General features: G+C 40.7%; 2 protein-coding genes across 2 annotated transcripts in view; both read right to left on the bottom strand.

Annotated features, from left to right (window-relative positions):
- The window catches only part of slc16a10 (solute carrier family 16 member 10), a 35755-nt gene extending 29029 nt beyond the window's left edge, over window positions 1–6726 (bottom strand). Inside the window, exon 1 of the mRNA XM_062411071.1 lies at window positions 6259–6726. Within this exon, the coding sequence (XP_062267055.1) occupies window positions 6259–6586 (328 nt within the window). The 5' untranslated portion in view covers window positions 6587–6726. The remainder of the gene's footprint in view (window positions 1–6258) is intronic.
- Window positions 6727–7054: 328 nt separating this feature from the next.
- On the bottom strand, window positions 7055–15560 carry rpf2 (ribosome production factor 2 homolog). Its single transcript, XM_062411046.1, has 10 exons — window positions 15418–15560; window positions 15089–15221; window positions 13309–13346; window positions 11683–11722; window positions 11532–11613; window positions 11258–11334; window positions 9251–9350; window positions 9047–9149; window positions 8702–8846; window positions 7055–7792 (listed from the first exon to the last, which is right to left on the bottom strand). The coding sequence occupies exons 1-10, from the start codon at window positions 15438–15440 to the stop codon at window positions 7607–7609; spliced, it is 927 nt and encodes a 308-aa protein (XP_062267030.1). The 5' UTR covers window positions 15441–15560; the 3' UTR covers window positions 7055–7606.
- Window positions 15561–21756: the final 6196 nt, after the last annotated feature.

Raw genomic sequence — 21756 nt, 5'->3', positions numbered from 1 at the left:
GGGTCTGTATCCAACTGGGTTGTCCCAGGACTTCGTAGGTTATCTCATCACGCAACAAATTCACATTATGTTTGGTGTGAATGCACCATACGGGTTGGACAAGCTGGTAAGGCAAATTGAAAATCCTCTTTAAACTGTCTGATATCAGTTCAGCCTTTGAAGTCTATCGCGGTCTGTTTTTCGAAGGCCTTCAGAGCACTTCTTCTGAAGGAAAAATGGTAAAAGGTCTGTATTTATATTGCGATTTTCTAGTCTTAACGACCATTGAATTCAAATAAAGCTTATAACAACGGTTCATTATAAACTGTAATGTACCACAATAACACTGAATCTGAACTCTTACACACTGCTCCTCTCTTTAAGGAGCAACCCCATGCAGTTTCCATATCTTCAAACATCTAAAGAATAGAAACCTATCATCATGCTTCTTTATTTTGTAACTAATTATAAGCAGCCCCACGTCATATCTTAAGTGCAGAAGGGCCTGTTCCTTGCAACTGTAAATGCCAAAAACAACCTCCTTATATTGAAGTCATGCTCTAAACAAGCCCTAGTATGAAATGAGAAACATGCTTACACATCTGCTAAAAATCAAAGCCGTGGTCATAAATCTTCACTCGGTTCCAATTTCTCCACAGCGGTGCATAGTTTCCCTATAAAACCATAAGTGCAGGACACAGAGGGAGAGGACTGCTGGTTGAAGCTGCTGTGTTTAAGTAGATGCAAGGCAAACTGCTGTCTTAAGACAAATTGAGGGTACAGATAGGTGAGGTCATCTACAGAGCAAATTAATGTGAGCGTAGTGCCTCTTCCAATAGTGTGAGCACAGCTGATTCCATCTGAGAAGACTAACTAATTGTAACTTAAATGCGAGTTTAACTTAAAAAAAAAAAAATCCTCATCAAACCTACAGTTACTTGACAATAATACAAAAAAAGGCAAACATAGAAGAACAAGGGATCATTAAATGGCTTGTTTATCGATTCCATTTCCATTTTCAAATCGGCCTTGCTGAATTAAACATAATTGAGCTAAAGTTACTATGCATATGACTTCATAAGTAATAGAATGTTGTCATATAAGCTATCATTTCTAAAAGTTGGGTAAAATAGGGTAACACTACTTTTTATCATAGTGGCACAAAGGAAATCTTTCTCAATGAGGATGATAATGACAGATCAGATGTTTTGTCCAGCTGTAGGTCATCACCAGACCTCGCACAGAGATAATCAAATCAATCTGTGCCATCTATCGGTCTTTAAACTGCAGGTCTTACCTTACAGAAACAACAATATTAGAAGGGCAGGGATCCCATCATAATGATACATGATGTTTATTAGGTCTTTATGGCTTCTCATTCAGACTCTCAAAGTGACTGGCTCCTTCCACTTCCCCCTTGCCATCCTCTGCACTTCTTCTCTGCCGGTTTCCCACTTCCCAACCATTCAACTGGGTGATTAATGCAGGAAGAGCTGGACTTCATGTTTATTTCGGGAAAATGTAAACAGGTTTTGTAACAATACACAGATACATGTGCGCTCAGGTCAGGAGCTGGACCAATGCAAGGAAAAAAGGGCTGACCCTAACTTCCATTGTTATCACAAGAGCATGAAACCTCTAAATCAAAGCTGTACATCCTTGGTTACACACACATTGTCGGTTTCCCCTGCAGGTTTTTCATCTTAAAGAAGAACATTGTTATAAATCTTTAGTATATAATTATTAGGTTTTGTGGAGGTTATGATTTTATCAGTGATATGACTGCACACACACGGAAAACCTGGTTTCCAAACAACTGCAAAGGCTCATACCAAGGTGGTGATGTCATATAGCAGAAGAGAAAGCTGCTCACCTCTTGCTGCATTGTCACAAGGACAGCAAAGCGGGCTGCAAAGAAGGTGTGCAGTTTGTGAAACGTGACAGCAGGTTAAATTGTAACACTTCAAGACCAATTACTAGAGCTCCTGAGTGATTCTAACTGCATGGGGGCTGACAGCTGGGTGAGCTCTCAATACGGATTGCAGCGTAAGAGCAGAGAGAAGAGAAAGACGCATGGTACTCACATAGCAAACATGCTTTACAAACCGAAACAATTGAATCTGAGAGGTGAGAAACACATTCCCACACCATGAAAAGATAGGATGGAAAACTAAACATATGCTGTAGACGGAAAACAATAACGATAGTGCGGAGGGTAGAAACAGTTACTTTTGAACACCCAGAGCGCTCAACTTTTTTAAGTCAATTCAGGTCAAGTTTGTAGTATTTCAAAAGATAAATTGGCAGAAATTGAATATGGTTTACATAATGATGTTTTGGAAATCATTTAGATTGAATTACCTTAGGATATGCCCTTTGTATCTGGTCCTCTACGACAGAGTCCGCAAGATTGCACCACCATGTTTTTACAGCAGCCCAGAATGGACAAACCAAACACTGGCTCTAGAGAGGACCTACAAGTTTTCATATTCAAAGCATTTCGAATGCTGCATTTTTATGTCCATATTGTTGCTTGCAGTCTTTCTCTTCTCTGTCTTTGTTGGTGCATTGCAGAATTGGCACACTGCTGCCACCAGTAGATATATAGAATATTGTGACATAATTGACAGGGCTGTGTATCAGATCACAACTGCCACGTGCTCGGGCATGCACAAGGTAACAGTGCCGTAGCAGTCAAAACATGGAAGTCTACTACAGGCAACATTTAATCTTCAAATAACAGATGAAAACTAATATTGATTTCAGTTGTGTGCCACTGCACATCGGAACCATCACAACCAATGGTAAATGTAAAGGATTTTCTTATTGTAGTGAATTCAGTTTGGGCTACCCAATCAAAAGACTATAACAGCAATAGTGGACAATTGTGCTAGAATGCTGGATATCCTACATCAGTGATTTTCAACCAGTGTGCCGCGGCACACTAGTGTGCCGTGAGAGATCGTCAGGTGTGCCGTGGGAAATTATCTAATATCTAGTGTTGCACCGAAGTGTCGGCCGAACATCAGTAGCGGCGGATATTCGCCTCGTTTACCGACATCTGCACATCGGTAATAAACTTAACTTTCACCGATATCGTTGGTATTTTTGGTTAAACCGCTGGGCACGTGCCGGGGCTGGGGGAGCAGTCGCCCAGTCGCCCTCCTCTCCTGGCCGCCGGAGACTCGGTGTGCGGCACGCCTCAACGTTTTTTTGTGGGGGAAGGTCCTCTTCCGCGGTGCCTCACGGCGTCAGTGGTGCGGGGGCTTTCTTTCTCTTGGACCGCGGGGCGGTGTCCCTCGCCGGTGCGGAAGTGTTGGAGGGGACCGGGTACGGCGGTCGGCGGCGGCGACTCTGGACTGCAGTAAAGTGAGCCGTCATGAGGAAAGCCAGTCGCCACTCTGGTTTTTGTTGCGCGTCTACTAATGCCTCATACGGTAAAGCGGTATAGATAGTCAGAGCGCCTAAAAAGAACGAAAACTAGTTTTAACTATATTTTAGTTATAGTCTCTCATTTGATTATTGAAATTTGTATCTTCATGGCGTATCGGTTCATGTAAATTATGTATTTTTACTTCAAATTAAAGGGCAAGTCTGTAAAAAAGGACTAATGTATTCCTAATGTAGCCATATATAAAAATATTCCTCGAGAGGTTATAAGTGACTTTGAGTGGATTCCTGTTCATCGTGTCTCTGACTATGCTCATACACATTTTTGTGTAGTTTTACTGTAGAATAACTGAGAAAACTCAGCTGGCGCCTAGCAGCTTACTTAGAACTGGTGCGGACCAGGGGAATCGGACTGTTTAATTAAAACAAAGCATCGCGAAGGCACACGGTGGGTGTTGACGCAATGTGATTTCTGCCCAGTGCTCTGAATGTCAAAGTGAAGAAATTCAATGAAGCGCGGGTAAACGGCAAGAGAAACTATTGGCACTCAAAACAGGTCAATCTGTTTTAGACAGGGTTAAAAGGTCATGTTTTGAATGATCCTTGTGGTATTTTGACCAAAATATGTTACAGACATTTCATTAAGACCCTAAGGAACCATATCAACTGTGATAAAATGGGTATAATATGTCCCCGTTAAATAAAGTTTAGTTAAATCAAAGATTGTTTCATAAATCTGATTCAATTTATGCTCATTAAAAGATAAGAGTAATAAAGGGCTGAAATAATTTAAAATAGTAATTTTTAATACATTTAGAAACTATATTACTAACTATATGTATTATATGTACTGTGTTAGGCCATAGAGTGTCATTTTGGGTCATTTTGGTTGGTGGTGTGCCCCAGGATTTTGTAAGTGTTAAAACTGTGCCGCGGCTCAAACTCACTGTCCTACATGACAATTAAAGTTTTTATTCCAATACAATACCAATTAGTCGGAGCTCTGGTGCGAATATCTGCTTCATAAGTCCTTTATGAACAAAAACCCCAGGATATCACTGGTATGAGCAAAATGCAATGTATTGATCACACGCACTGTTTTACTCAGTAAAAACAACCTTTAAGTCAACACACATGCTGCCTTTAAATGGGGTCATGTTTACTGATTTAACTAGAAAAGATCTACGACTAACCTCTCACTCTTCTGCTCATGGTTCATACGTGGTGACGTGTTTGCTGTTTTCCAAAATGATGAACGCTATAGAAATTCTATTTTTTTTATTAGAAGTTGATATTTTGTCATACATGTCTGAGGAACATATTTATATTCCAAGAGGCCTAATCTTTTACCGATGTCATTACCTTTGTATTCATTGCAGTTAGCGTATTTGATAGACCCAGACAGTAACATTACCACTAGTGTCCATGATGCCACTGTTCACAACTTAAGAGAATAGGTCACCCAAAAATGAAAATTGACTCATTGGCTAATCCCCTCTATGCCGATGGAGGGTTGGGTGAAATGTTTCAGGGGTAAACAGCGTTGCAGTCAAATTATAGTTACTTCAAGTTAGTGACTTCAATTGTATAGGCATTGTTTTGGTTGTGTACCCCTGAAACTCCAAAAGTGTTTTGTGGAATCAAACACATCGACCAACCCCTCCATCGATATAGTGGTGAGTAGACAAGAAGTGAATTTTCATTTTTGGATTGAACTATCCCTCTGACCACTTGAATACCAAGCATTCTGGGTAAAAAGCTTTCCACTTTGTCACCACGAGCTCCCTAGCTCTATGTGAGAGCAGCAGCAATCTTTCCCTGACCTGTTTAAAGCCTCGACAAACGGTGTCACTCTGCTCTTACATGCTCAAACACCAACAACATGTGGTTACAATCAAAGCAGAGCAACACATGGTCATTACTCTTTGGGTGAGTCTCTCTCTAACACACACTCACACACTCACAGTAGTATTGACCCTGAAACACCTCCCTATCTTAACACATCTTTTCATGGATGTGAATCCAGACAAAACAATCCATCATTCATATTGACTGTGATGGAGATAAACTGTCAGCCCTTTCACCATATCCAGTCCAGAAACAAATGTATTTACAAAGGTATAATACCATATACCATATAATATTATGATCAATTGTGGCTAAAACCTACATCTAGAAGTAGATTACTCAGTAATAAGGGGAATAACTTTTCTCAACGTGATTCCGTTTCAGACGTTTATAATTTAAGATCCACAGTGAACTTCTCTCAAGAAGATATGCAGTGGTTTCCTGCACACACAAACACACACACACACACACACACACACACACACAGTGAAACGTTGCTTGATATCAGGGGTATCACTTCTCTGTCTCCAACTGCTGTGTCACTCAGCCACTGTTTCATTTCTCCTTCCCTCTCAGCTGTCGCTGTGGGGCAGCTGCATGATGGAGTTTCCTTGGGCAACGTACTGAGCCCAAACTGCGCCTCGAAGACAAAGTGCTGCTAATAGATGCACTGTATGAATGTGTGTGAGAATGGGTGAATGTCAACTAACTGTACTGAAGCCCTTTGAGTGGTCATGAAGACTAAACAAGCTCTGTGTAAATACAGACCATCTTTAGCTGACTAACAGTTGGTGGTAAAAGCATTTGAACTTTTGTTGTAAAGACATGATATAGGGCAATATAGTTATTTTTAAACACAGAAGACATGTTGAAAGGTCGAAGGTCGCGGTTCCTGTCGGCGCCACTAACAGTCAAGGACACCTCTTCCTCGGGGAGTTAGCTTACAGCAGCACGTTGTTCACAGTAAATCATTACACGCTCACTGAGCCCGCGTCACCTGAGGAGGGAGGCCCCACGCCGGCCTGCCCACTGACCGCTCACCTGTCTTGAAGCGGAGGTCGTCATCGTTCTCTGAGCCGAACTCCCGGAGGAGAGAGAGGAAGAGGATACCGAAGGCGTTCTGGATCCCGAACACCGAGCCGTTACACCACATGGCGGCAAGCATTACCACCCATCCCCAGCCGCCCTCGGGGTGCACGAACTCGATCTCCTCCGCTCCGGGAACCGCCGCCTGCTGCGGGACTGTCACTTTTGTCTCCCCTTTCTCCTTCTTGTCCTCTTCCGGCTGTCTGTCCACTGCGGATGCACCAACGGCCCCCTCACCTTTACCGGCGGCATCACCGTCCGTCATATTGTCCCCTTCTGTCATTGCTGGTGTTTCTAACGGTGTGGCGGTCAAACCAGTGCTAAGCAGAAAGGTGGACGCTCGCGTTGAGTGTGAGCAGAGGAGCCTCTGGTCAGGGGAAGCTGAAGTGTGAGCTGGGCTGCTCAGACACGAGCTTTTCTTATTCTTACTGCCCCAATGCTGCTGTTGCAATATTATATATAGACAGCAGGGAGGGGCGGGGCTATGAGGCACCCGGCATCTGATTGGACACTTTCATTCAGGCTCAAAATGACAAATGATCAATGATCTTCATTGATGACCAATATGACGTTTGTACGACTAGTAATTAAAAGCTGATAATAAATTGAGGTTACACCCCATTCCGTGGAACCTTAATGCTGATATTAACAGTCTCACTTCCTCTTCCCCGCTGCTAGAAATAGATAAGAGCTGGACAAGCAGTCAGCCGTGTCCATAGATGTGTGGTGAACAGAGTTTTAGGAAAATGGGTGAGAGGTTTTGTATTTATTTGGAGATCACGAAAGTTAGAATCAGACAAATACACAACACTGACATTTGAGATTGTTTTATGTTTTATGTAAATTATTGTCCCCAGAGGTTTGTAGACAATTCTTGAATTAAAACAGGATTTATCAATACACAATCAGGTGATCAAAAGAACAAAACCAACGATCCTTAAGGGCCCAAAAATTAACATAGGACACAATTTGTTAAAAACAAAACATTTAGAAAGTTTTATTTTCTGCTGGTTAACTTACATTCTGATAATTCAGTGGATGCCCTTTGTTAGGACTGAACTGAGCTCAGATTTACATGTCAAAGAACCATCACAAGGTCCCATGGGAAAATACAAGGGGCAAAGAAATGTCAGGGAATAATAGATCTGTGTCCTGACAGCCTGGTGGCAACTCACATGCAAAGTCCTTCTAACAGTAAGATCTGGCAATGATTAGCACATGGTTGGTATTATTGACACCGTGATTATCCAGTTCTGGACACTGATCCACATGCACAAGTGACAAATGCAGTCCAGCTCGGAAATCAGTTCTCTTCTTTCGCCACTTTGGGTGCCTGTCCAGCCTGGCCTTCAGCAACCTCCTCTCCCTTCCTCTTCCTCAGGCCCTTCATCTTGCGTGTGTGCAGCTTGGTCAGATCCTGCTTCTGCATGTGCAACCTGCCAAACTTGGAACCAAAGATATCATGGGAAATATTCTTCTTCTTCTTTGGCTGAAACAGAGAAAAGCAGAAGCATTAAGAACAGAAAAAATGGTATTCGCAACTTTTTGCCAAATGTTTGGTCATGGAAATTATACAGAGTAATACTACATAAAATAAAAAATAAGAAACATTTAATAATATTTAATAATACTATAAACCAACTGTACTGCAGGTCCCACTTTTCTACTACTGAAACATAAATACCCAACCCCTCCTGTGAAACGGTTACATTTTCAGGTTTTAAGCAATGTAGTTTGAGAATAACCGACATTTTCTTATCTTATAATCTTTCAGATATGTTAGCAGTGTGGCTCTATAGGGGATCATGTTGGTTATTTATTCTGTTCATTGGTGCCAGTCTTAGTTTTCAAAGTTAAATCATCTTCCCCCACACTTTCGGACAGCATCTTACAATCAGCTTGTTCCAGGTTTAAATGTCTCAAAGCCAAGAAACTATGACTTTATGGCTGCATAATTTCGTTAAATTTAAATATTAAGCAACTTGGTGAAAATGTTTAATCAAATTTGAAATAGTAAGAGAATAATGTTGATATATGGGAACTGTACAGCGGTTTACCATTTTAAAATCTAGGTAAAAACATGGCCTCCCCTCTGCACCATCTTTGGAAGAAAGTATGATTCAATTTCGATTTCAAACCTTCCAACTAAGCAGTATCACGGGGACTTAAACCTGTTAATAACAGATTTTTTCTGACTGGATTATGTGCTAAAATGGACAAACCAAAAAATAAATAATGAAAAACTAAGTGAAGCTCATGAAAATTCAAGACACTTAATTTCTGTCATCCAGGTTTCCCAGCGCTGGGGCCTCTCATTGTAGTTTGTTCCCATTTTCCACAAAAGAAAAAATACTGATTAAAAAAGGATATACAGGAATCTTATCCAGGTGACGTTTACCTTTAGGGCCTTAGGCTGTCTGTGGGCCAGTTTGTACAAGTCGTCTGAAGCCAGATGTGTTCTTCTCATGACAAAGTCAAAAGACGGCCCAATCTCCTCCAGCTCTATCCTTGGTGTCCGACACCCAGACTTCTTCAGCAGACACCTGCAGTGAAACATTACATCCGTATTTCTGTCATGGTGGATGTTAGCAGAGAAAATAAGAATGGATAGTGGTGCATACCAACATCTAACAGAAACTTAATGTTTTTTTTCTAACCCATTTCTAAAAAGGAATGTAACACGAGTTAGACACTGACCAGCTGAGATGCAAGGAGGATTTTAAAGCGACTTTAGTTTCAGTACCTGTAGCTCCGCATGAATATTTTCCCATCCAGGGCAGTGAAGTGTATGACATGCTCTAAACCTGCCAGGCGCACTGCAGGCACAGTGGGGCCTCTGAAAAAGTCTGAACAGTGGGAAAAGGAAATGGACAAGGGCCAACATTAGCGGACTCATCATTTTCACCTAAAACAACTGCAGGGACAAGTTTATATCCTTTGCGTGTACCTAGGAGCAGACTCTTCAGACGTTTGTGCTCAACTTCGGTATCAAAGGCATCACCAGCAAACACAAGCATTGGTTTAGTTCCCTCAGGACATTTACTCTCCTGCAGAGAAAACAAAATTCAACACACGAATGAAGAAACTAGTTTAAACAATCTTAGACAAGGACACTGTGGCCTTACTTTGTCAAACTGGTTGGTCGTCATTGTAACGCTACAGCTGAGCCTGTGTGCTGGTTTAGAGTAATACATTGTTAACTTGAGGTTTTTTTTACTTGATTCTATGTGGACGATATACTGTCAACCAGTACGAAATTTGTTTTACAACCTGGACACTATGTCAGGTCTGTTCTCAGACAAGAGTATATTAAAGGCGGTCCAGAGGTTTATTGGACGACCATGCGGCCCTAAAGGGCTCAAATAAGATTAAAACCATATGATGCGTTTATGCAGGATATATCAGTGTAAACTTGGTTGTCTATTCGGATAAAATATGTCACAATAAAATCCATTTGAAATAAAAGCACTGAAACGATTCACTTCATTTGTGGTCACCTGCTGTCCTCTGCTGGACAGTCTGCATTTTTCAACATCAGTCTTGTTATCCAAGGGACTGGATAAAAATAGAATGCAGCTGTGTCTCAATTCAAGGGCTGCATCCTTCGGAGGCTGCATATGTAGAGCCATTGTGTCACAGGAGCGAACTTGGTTGTTTACTTTACAAGATTCCTTCAATATCGGCCAACAAATGTCGTTCCATCACCGAGAAACAAAGGCCCAAAATGGTGGATCCTTCCCAGCCCAACCTATCCAGGGGTTCATTGCGTTTCCGTGTCTAACATTTGTCAAAGGTGTAATGGCAAGCAACGAGACATCTAATGCTTGCGTATCACGCTTCAACTTAACTAAACAGTTAATGGTCGGTTGTTTAAAAAAAAAAACAGGGGCATTAAAACTTTCGGTGCATGTACAACTTCACTAAGGAGGCGGTCTTTGTGGGACCCGTAGACCGCGACCTCCCAAGGATGCAGCCCCTGAACTGAACCGCAGACGTATCACTTTTATTGTGAGTTCCAGACAGCAGGATTGATTTTTATGGTTATTTCAATTTCATTCCTTTTAACTGAAAAATTAGTGGTGATCTGCTTTAGGTGGTGGAACAGGATTACCTTCTTACAATTTTAGTCGACACTTGAGTGTAAAAAAAGGTGTGCCCCTTTAGAATTATCTACATTTATGTATAAATATGGTCCTCTTAGTTTATTCCTCGTCTATGCTTAACACATGGAAAAGGCATGTGAATCACGACACTAATGACGTGACTGAATCTAACTACAAACCAGCCAGTGATACCAGATTTAAGCTGTGTGCTACATAATTTGAGTTTGCTGTTCACAAAAATTTCCTACGCTACGCCGACATGAAGAGTAACTTACTTTCACATGATCATAACCTCATGAAGGCTCATTTAAGAGGCTACTAAAACAAAGAGGTAAACAACGTTAAGCACCAGAAAAGTATTTAGGCTGCAGAAACTCAGCTGGAACACTAGCACAACAAAGCACAACAGCAGATTCAACACATAAACCATGAAAGAGGAACCAGATGTTGACATCAGCTGATCAAATGCTTTGCTTCTCAGGCTTAGAATGATCATTATAATTATCATAAGGTAAAAGTTTGCAATAATCGTGATATTGATTTGAAATCATATCGCCCAGCCCTATCCTGTTATTCATTCTAGGCTTTCCCACTGCTTCCAGTGATTATGCTAAGCTTATCAAATTGTGTCCTGACTCCAGCTTCACATTTTAGGCCAAAATATGAGATTGAAATACATTTCAAAAATAATCTATCCCTTTAATGTGAAATCCTCCATTAAACTATGGTTAGAAAGAGTTTGTGTAAACTACAGATATATGTGGGGCTACCTCATGAATAGGATTAATGTGAGCTGGTTTGTCTATAGAAAATGCAATTTCCTTGCCAATAACAATTACTGCAACAGTTACCTTAATCTCACTCAGCGAGACAAATTTTTCAATCCCAAGCTCGATCATGTCCAGTACATGGAAGTCAAAGAGGCGACCTGCGAACAGACCAAATTAGCTTTTCAATCCACACAACACAAACTCTTCTATGTTGTGACATATTTAGTGTTTAGACAGGTTTACATCATTGATTATTATGCTGACATAAGATTCTGGGCTACATGCATGTTGACTATAAATTACCTGGTTTATACATGTTTACTTTACAACAACTTGAGAGTGAAAGAGAATTTACCAAATATGAGATTATTGGGTCGTTTCTTGTTGTGAGAGCCAAACAGAAACAGAGAGCTATCTGTCTTCTTGGAGAAAAATTCCTGATGGAGTTCAAATGATTAGTGATACATTTAACTGTAGTTTGCTGCATTTGCACACTGTACACTTACCAGTGAAGTAGAGTCCTCAAACGGCCGAGTTATGTTCTTTCTGAGAAGAAGCAGATTTTATCCACTGCAGATGGACACTCAACATATCTGAAGTTAGTTTGCTATGATTGCTTCACTAGGTTGATTCAATATTGATTCTGGTGAAATGTTTTTACCCGTAGATGGATTGATTTTGTATCAAAAAGGAGGAATACATCCAAACACATTGCAAAATTCTAACACAGTGACACAAGACAAGACCACAAAAACCATGACAAAAAGTCCAAAAATGCTTCGATATCAATAGAGGATTGGATAAGGCCAACTGTTCAAATATAGCTATAACCTGTTCAAATGAACAATTTCAGCTGGAATAAAACTATTCCTATAGCGTTTTGGCTAGAGGAAAGAAGCTGAAATACCCCATGCAGAGGGTGCGAGTCATCAGTAGTAAGGGAGCTGGCTATCCTAACTGTCTGCTGAACAGGGACTTTGGGCTCATCAATCAGCCGACTGGACCATTTCAAAACCTGACTCGATCTGTTTCTATCCTTCAAAGACAGGTTACCAAACCATGACACAAAAGAAAAGGATAAAACAAACTCAATAAAAGCATGATAACAGTGTATGCAACATTTAGTCAATATGAAAACTTGACATTTTACTTAAGCAGTACAAACGGTGGTGCCCGCTTCACTGTTTGCTTCAAAGTTCAATCTGGAGTCAACAACAATCCCAAGGTATTTATAAAATTTCACAAATTCAACAGTTTAATATTTAATAAATGTGTATTTATGTGTGGGCAAGTTTTCTGAAATCAATGACCATATCCTTGGTTTTTGATATGTTAAGTTGGAAGAATGACTCATCGCAACACTTAACAAAGTGCTCAACAATTGGTCGATGGCTTTTCTCATTTGCCTAAAGCAGACTAACATTCCTAGAGTACACCTCATCCTTTAAAATGATCTGATCATTAAAAGAGCTCTGACACATTTGTATAATGGATAAAGAAAATTTAAAAAGGAGAGAGCACGAGCCCTTGTGGTGAGCCAGTGGAAGAGCAAACTTTATCTGATAAAAATCCCTTTACTCTGACTCTTTGCTTCCTGTTTGTAAGAAAACCTAAAACCCACAAGTTTAAAATGTATGCAAACATTTTCTAAAGCCTAAGGGTTTAAATGCAAGGTCGAATTGTGTTAAAAGCAGATGAAATTCTATTATTAACCAAACATTTTCCAAAAGATAGTTATCAGTCTGTCCGTCCTGTAGCATAACAATCCTGATATGAAATGTCATCGGGACACCAGAGAATAGAACATTCAGGAGAAAACATAAATGATGTCAAGCATCGACCTCTGCTGTCAACATCTCTCGCTCAGCTCTTAGAGAATGCCATAAAAAATAGGGTTTGTTTTGTATGAACAAATAAATGAACACACACATGCAGTAGGATTGTCATACTAATAATATTTTTACTTTATGAATATTTAAAACCATTTGTGATGTTGCATAAGGTTACATCCCACATTTGGTCATTTGCAATACAAATATGAAATTATCATCTGCATGAAGGAGAATATAAAAGGCGCCCATTTTCCTGCACTTTAAAGTTTTGATCATTCCTGAGATACAAAGCTCACTTACTTCTTGTACAGCACAGCATTGGGTTTCTTCAGGGAATACTGCAGGAACACATTTATTTAGTTTCACAAGTGTCCCAAGGTCATCACTTCATTTAGACTATCACAAAGCACAATAAAAAAAACTCAGTCACAAGTTGAAGTCACTGACGATGAATGTGAGGAAAAAGGGCGAGTACCACTCTGCTCTTCAAATGAAAAATACATTCCAGCATTTCACAATGTTATTACCAGCATATGACTAATAATTAGTCTGAATTATAGTTGTCAGTAGGTCACTGTTAACCTGTGGTCGAATCTAGATAACACATGTATGTAACACACTAGTTAACTAGTGTTCCTGCTATAAACATGTTGGATGTAACACATGGAATGTGTTAATAAATAAATATATATATACTTGCAGCATATGACTGTTTTCTTTGCTGTTCTTCTCCACATATTTTCCAGGTTTTCCTTTTGTCACCTGCCTAAGTGTGTGTGTGTGTATATATATTGCTATACCAATACAAAGACTTCCGCATAGCACTCTTATACTTCTGTCTTTCCTAGCAAGGGGGGATCGCTCACTTGTGGCTCTCTTTGAGATTTATATGTTCCTAATTTACTGAGACACTTAATGGTACATTGTCTGTATTTATATAGGACTTTTCTAGTCTTAATGATATTTTATCCTTTATTGGTATAACCTGACTTGAGTGTGGCCCAAAAAATCTCACCAGAAGTAGCTATTGGCTCTCTGTCTCTATGTCTAATTTGCCAAGACCGAGCTGCCGACTCGCAATTTTTTATTTTTTATCATTGAACCATAACTGATTGAGCCTTGTGTGAGATAGGTGTTTTGCGTGTTTTCTAATAATAATAGTTCAATAGAAGTTATATTACTTTACTTTTGTAATGATTGCAAACCCATGCAGGAAGGTTACTGAGCAAGTACATTATAGGACTTTGGCTTTGCTCAGTAAACTTCATACATGAGATTGAAGGGGAGAGCGTGGCCTAGGGGATTGAGCGGGTGCTCTGCAACAAGAAGGCCGCCGGTTCGAATCCCACTCTATCCCATCTGCATGCCTAAGTGTCCTTGGCAAGATACTGAACCCCTAGATGGCCCCTCATAAAATGATGTGTTCTAAAAATGTAAGTCGCTTTGGATAAAAGCGTCAGCTAAATGACATGTAATGTAATGAAGGACAGGACAGGCAGGGTGGCGAAGCTCTCCTACTGTTACCTTATTTCCCACGCTCTGTGCAGTGCAAGTGCGTGTAAATGCCATCGGATTTTAATCTCATTTTAGTTTAGAGTCTGCAATGTCGAGGTGTAAAATGCTGATATGGCGATAGACAGTTACAGGACAGTAACCTAAAATTATTACTATATGTATGTTTACCTATATGCCTACATTTTTCTGTTCTTTTCTCTATGTCTGATGTCAAAGTTGCTAAATTGGCAGCATTGCCTGACTTTGATGTAACTGGACTACAAGATTCTTTGTAATCTGTCTCCAAGATTAATTTACATATTAGAAATTTCGTATCAGAACTACAAATTAACTACCAAACACTAACAGTTAAGGACAAGGAGAGTTAAGGGAGGCGATGAGAGCTGCTGTCAGGGACGCTCAGACACAAGTGAGGATGTTTTCCTGTAAACCTGCTCACAGTGTTAGCATCAGGAGGTTGACTGGCCTGTGAAAAGCAGCCTCCCTCAGTGCGTGTGTCGTGTGCCCCCTCACATACAGCCACTCTGGAGCAGGAGAAACTGTGAAAGCAGCTCCGATGACTTACCACGTCCTTGAGAGCCTGTGTGACGGTGAGACTGGTGTTCCCCCCCTTCATTATCATGGCAGTCTTCAGGTCCTCACTCAGCTTCGGCGCTCTGGCATCTAAGAAGCGCTTGGCCCGCTTTGTCTTGGGTTTTCTGAGGACACACACAAACAAACAATTCCAGTATTAGCTAAACATATGTTTCCTAAACTGCCCATACGCGAAGCTAATGTTGCCATGCTACAGTCTTCGATGCTAAGCTAATAAAAGATAGCTTCGCCGGCACAAACCATGTTAATTCTGTAGGGAAAAAAAACGGTGATATCCAGAGGATAAAGTGTCAGACTTACACCACATTGTTTAGCTGCGTCATTTCTGTGCCTTAGTTCGTCTTCCTCACAGAGAAGGTAGCTCCCACGTTGCTCTTCTGCCTCCACGTGATAACCAGCAAGTCTATGGACGGAAGACAACGCTGGTGTTTCTTCTTCTATGGCCTTTGACGGTGGTTGACATCCTGCTCTAAATCTATCAGCGCCATCTAGTGTCGCAAGTCACTCCACAGCACCCACTGTCCACCAGAGGAGCAACAGACCAAAATAACTGACACATGATGAGAACCCGAGCACTGACCATGGCACTGACTCGTGGTGCTAACCATCTAATGACATGACACTATATGGCAAGCCATTTGAGAATGTATTCCATTTCCTTGATATCACATGTCAGTCCCCTCCACTAGATCGGTCTTTGTCAGCACTATGACAATTGGTCACACTAGTACATCGTATTTTACTATTTGAAGAAAATCTCTAACTAGTCACTCTTTTTCAGCAACTACTGTCATTTCTGTCCAACTAGTTTCAACAGAAACCTTACTTGTAACAAAGCTTTTGACGCACTAGTGGCCCTCTGGACAGAACTAGCAATGCTGAAAGGCTTACTAGTTAACTAGTGAGTTGCAAAATCTCTGACATGTTAACTACTCCAACATGGATTCAGCTCTCTAGTTAACGAGTGACCTACAATTGTCTGCACTGGTTAACTAGTTAGAGTTTTGTTCAACTAGTACAATACGATTGATTTATGAAGTCCAGTGGGGAGAGGCGGTGGACTATTGGCAGAAAAAATGGACTGTCTGTAATATAAGTATTACTAAATACTACTTCGAGACTTCTATTGTTTTTCAAGATGAGAATTAGTTGTCTCTAACTTATTATTTCTGTTACAGTCAGTCGTTGATTTATTGTGGTCTCAGTATGACTACACTGCATTAAACTATAGAACTGGAACCAGTTCATAGCACCTCTTTTATGGACTGACCCACAGGGATGGAAAAGTCTGCTCTATATACAAGCAAATATTTAGGATGTGTAATAAGGCAGAAAATTGGTCTCTTCAGTCTGGCGTGTACTGTGTTATTTTTACGAAATAAATGCATAGGAATGACTGGGATTATTTCCAATTTAGAATAAAATCCTAACCCTAACCGAAATGATCGATGTTATTTTTCTGTCAGTTTCAGGGTCAGGGTGTCGTCGATGCTGGCTCACTGTATCACTGCCACAGCTCACAGCAACACTTGATGAGGACCATTGCAGCCAAGCAGAAACCATTTGGTCTGACACATGTGTGCACTCAGAAACACTCAATACTAAGATGCAGATGTTATGGCTCATGTTGCTGGAGACCATCACTTTAGATAGGAAGTAATACGATTTGTGTTGTTTTCTACGTTATTTAAAAAACAAACCTCTGACACTATGCTCATTTCTTTCAAAGCTATTTTTTTATCCAATTGGCACGTTGATTAGACAAGTTCACTCACTGGCCATCAGATGGAAGCACAGTCTAGCTCATGAAAATGAAATGTCATAATGTCCTGATACAAATTTTTCTAATGCTGCTGTCATTTATTATAATTTGTCTTTTAGTTTTTATTTAGACTCCACTTCTCCCCAAACCCTGATTCAATTGGTTCCATTTAGCTTTTCTCCATCTTAAATCGCCGACCTTCTCCAAAATGGCAGAGGCCATGAAGTTTAGTTTAAAAGCTTAGTGCATACATTTTTATATTCTTAATTTGATCTCAAAGTTTTCTTTGTAATTTAATTATCTGACTGAGGGAAGTGTTGATCTTCCCGACAGCCTCATCTTCTCTCTCTCTGTTGTTAAGCCTTTGTCTAACATGCATTATTTTGCATGGCTGCTAGCTTGCTGAGGTGTTAGCCTCTGTAATCTTTATAGGTGACAGTACGTCCATGTTGCCATCGCAACAGCTGCGTTCTCATGACTTAACCACTTGAAAGCCAAGCACGCTGTGTACACAACCCTAAGGTCACAGTTAAATGTCAATTAGTACAAACACTACTTCACCATCTGCTTCTAGCAAACTCCTGTCATGTCACTGATAAAGTAGACAGCCATAACAACAGCCAAGAGCCACAGTTAGTCCCTTAAAAGTCTCAAGGTCATGGATCTCTACGGGGGGGGACGTAACCGTGAGCTACAACATGAGGCTAAACCTTGTGAGGATACCCAGGTTTAAATAGAGGAGAGAACAGCCTTCAGTATCAGGTATCATTACACATTGTTCAAAAGTTCTGCTAATCTCCCTTCTGAGCCTCAATAAACTGCTTCTGCTTTGCGAAATCCGCATTTCCAAAACCTTCTTCCAGCAGCACACTTCTTTTATTTCTCCAACAAAATGTTGTGTCACAACGCCTGCCAGCCCCTCTTTATTGAACCTTATGGAATGTCAGAAAACAGTTTTAATGTGGCAAAACCAGGGTGTTTTAAATGGTTTACACTTAACATTCCTGTCTTTGACAAGGGTAGGCCCAGACTGGACTTGCAGGATAATTTCTGCAGGTACAGTGTTCACAACATTGCAACTACACACAGGGAGAGGACCCTCTGTTTCAAACAACAACCCCCTGATGTTGTGGATTCTGACACCCTAGACCAGGGGTGGGCATTTCATTTTCCCAAGGAGCCACATAGGAAACAGGGACGGTTGTGGAGGGCTGGACCAATAGGCTGAACTCAATTCTGCTCAATACTAATCTTATCTGCAGTCAATTGTTTTGATATGCTTCTACTGGTAAGAGTAAATGTTAGGATTAGGCAAGTGAAGAAAAATGTAGTCTGTCTTGGAATTGAAGAAGTGCACTGAAGTCTCGTTGAATGTCTAAGGTGGATACGTGAAGGACAGCTGACAGGTGATCGACAGTGAGAGAGGATCTGCATCTGGATTTGTTGAACTCCAACAGTGATCCTGACCTAAAGTGCTCTGCTAGTAGTGTATCAGACTGCAGGTCAATTAGTTTGAGCTGAACATCACTGGGTGCATTATCCAAGCTGCACGTGACGCAAAAATAAAATATATCATGTGCATTTCTATCTCACCTGTTTTGAAGTCCTGAAATCGCCTTGAAAACTCACCATGCAGTGTCCTTAACCTGGATGAGTATCTCCGGTGATGATCAGCTAATTGTGTGTGTGGCTTTCAGTGTTGGCATGTGCGTGAGAATGTTACCGTCGAACTGGTTTGAAAGAACGCAACTAATGAAAGCCTTCACCAGGCTGTACATTCCATGTGCAAATTGGCCCTTGTCCTGCAGTTGGTATTTAGCTCATTCATTAGTGCAGTGACATCAACAGCAAATGCAAGATCTGCCATCCAGTCTGCATCTGAGAGCTCTTGGATGTCCTTGCCTTTCCTCTCACAAAACTCAATGCTATATTAGTTACAACATCTATAACATGGTTCAGTTTAAGCACTGACTTACACAACACCTCCTGATGTATAAATCAAGGCTAAAAATAACAATTTCAGTTCTGGGTTCATTTCACTTCTTTATCTTGCATCCGCTTCAAAAGTCTGACATTTTCCCTGTCAGATTTGGACAACCATCGGTTGTAACACCTGCCAGTTTGTCCCATTTCAGCTTGTCCAAGCATAACCTCCATGCACAAATCACGCTTAGTCATTGTCTCTTTCAATGACCGCATTGATGCCAGCTCCTCCGTAATCTTGAAGTCTTTTGTTATCCCATGTACAAAGATGATTAAATTGTCGTGGACATCACAGGTCTCATGCAGAGCCAAGGAGAAAAAGTCGAATTTGTCTACTTTGTTTAGCTGAAGCTCCAGATTTTCTGTGATGTCGTTGATCCGTCTCGTTGCATTTCGTCTAGAGAGGGGCACCTTCTCCAATGCTTCTTTTTTCTCAGAGCATATTAGTGCAGAAGAGTCCACCAAAATCTCTTTGAGTTCAGGGAATGGCTTACTCTTTTTTTGGTAATGTGGGATATCACAAAGCTTGTCTTGACTGTTCCTTCCCTGGATGTGCAAAGCTTGGTAAAAAGGCCCTGTTGCTTTTACAGCTTGGTTAGCAAAACTTAATTTGTCGGTGTCTGCTCTTCATCAGTCAAATTTTTGTATTTCTCTGCATGTTTAGTCTGATAATGGCGAGATTGTAATCCTAAAACACATCAATCTGTTCGCCACAAACTAACCACATGGCTGACTTCTCTTTACCTTTGACTTCAGTGAATAAATACTTAGAAGTCCATATCTTGTGAAAAACTCAATACATTCTGTATCATCTTTCTTTTTTAACGTGAGCTGACATTTTCGTAGCCTTCCATAGCTCACACCTCTCCTAAACTCTGTTCGGCAACACATTGCAGTGAAGCAGCATATGCTCGCTGGCATTCAAAATGTACAGACGTAAAAATAAGTCGTCTTAAAAATAAAGCAAATTAGATATATTCTGTGCATGATGTGCACTTATTTACGTTTGATTCCTAGTTTCCCAGTGACCTCACGCAGGCTGGTCAGGGACAGCCAAAGGGCTGGATGTTACCCAGGGACATTAGACTGCCTAGGTCTGCCCTAGACTGTCTAAGTGGTCGAGCTGTGAGAGAGGCCATTACACAGCAGTTTTTGGGGAAATAATGGGCTTATGCTATATTTAATTTTCACTTAATGAAGTCTTTCAGTTGTGCATTGCTTAAGAAACACAAACATGCAATTGTAGTTGAATTAAATATTTTATTAGCTTTTGTTCTCCCGCTAGTGTTAAGAAAAGAAAATACATTGTATTTAAATTGTTTTCTCTCCTTCAAAATAAAGAATGCAACAGACTTACCCTCTTTTCATACTCCGGTTCTTCTACCTCCAGTGTCCATTTTTTCAGTTGTATTCTTTTATATTCAATGTCTAGTTTTTTATATTGAATATCAATTTCCAAGGTCCTCTTGTAGAGAGGCCTCCACCTGAGAGGATAAGACATGAAAATGGTATAATCCATCACTCATCCCCAATGACATGCCAGTGCATGACAGGTTGAAGTCGCTGTTACCTCTGTGTGGGACAGTGTGTGCAAGGGTGGTGGCAGCAACACCAGTGTCTCACCATCAACTGCAGAGAAAGTAAATACATGTTACTCATTTCCTCTAATGATTTGTAAAATATAGGCTACTATAATGTTGGATTGGCTACACAGTAGTTAACACTGACACCTACCTCGTCCTTTTGGGAGCTGCCACTTCCACAAGTGTCTAATTAACCCCTTTTTATGCTTAATTTTGATTTGCTCCAGACTTTTGAAATTTGTCAGATAAGAAGATAAGATACATTTATTGGTCCCACACACATGCACATTGACATGACATGCAAATGGGGGGAAATTTGTTCTCTGCTTTTGTCCCATCTGGTGAACACAGGAGGAGCAGTGGGCAGCCATGCACAGCGCCCGGGGAGCAGGTGTTGGGGGAGTAAGGTGCCTTACTCAGGAGCACTTAGACAGTGGGTAACAGATCCAGGTGTTTTCCGTCCAGGTATGTTTTTTTTTGTGTTGTCACTCCCTGGAGTTGAACCAGAGACCACCGTTGGATTGTCTGCCCATAGTCCAACTTCTGCCACTAGTCTTACTCTTGCCCTAATGATAGGACAGTTTTACTATAAACACATTAATTTACGCATGCAGGTTGTCCCCGTAATTAGCAGATTTAAATGTTTCTTTTAGTCTGGATAATGTCTTCTTATACTTTTCATACTTTTTAATCCTCATTGGTATTTCTGCTGCCAGTACACTTACCAATGTCAGTGATTGGTCCCAGTAAACCCCATCCCTTTTATGTGGACGAGCTAATATCTAGATTAGCACTAGAATCCTGGGTTAATTTAACAAGTTGATGACCAGCATAGTGTGACCGCATAGCCAGACTGCGCTTGTTAGGTTAGGTTCAGCCGGATAGCTGAGAGATACCCTGGGTTAGTTGAACTCACTTCGTGGTACAGGCCCATGCACTTCAAGCAGGCAAAACACTAGACTTGCCAACAAGCAACAAGGAATCTGGCATAATGGTGATGTTTGAGCCTACATCAGGAGTGTAGATTGATGTGAGTGAGATGGTAGGAGATAACACACACGATCATTAGAAGAGAATATCAATCAATTAATCAAATTTTATTATGTAACCCATATTCACACGCAAACATTCAGAAGTTTCCACAATCCTAGCTGTGGGCATCTGACAATTTAAAGCACAAATAAAAACTAGGTTCTTTATATAAAATCTTTTTTGACATGGGTCAACACGACCACAGTTGCAACTGCAACCTATTACCCCTATTATCCCATTAATGAAGGCTTCAGATGAACAACCAGCATACTTATCAGA

This window comes from Platichthys flesus, chromosome 18, assembly GCF_949316205.1.
Source record: "Platichthys flesus chromosome 18, fPlaFle2.1, whole genome shotgun sequence".
Taxonomy (NCBI): domain Eukaryota; kingdom Metazoa; phylum Chordata; class Actinopteri; order Pleuronectiformes; family Pleuronectidae; genus Platichthys; species Platichthys flesus.
The sequence above is the reverse complement of the archived record's forward strand: the minus strand, read 5'-3'. Positions and strand labels throughout refer to the sequence as shown.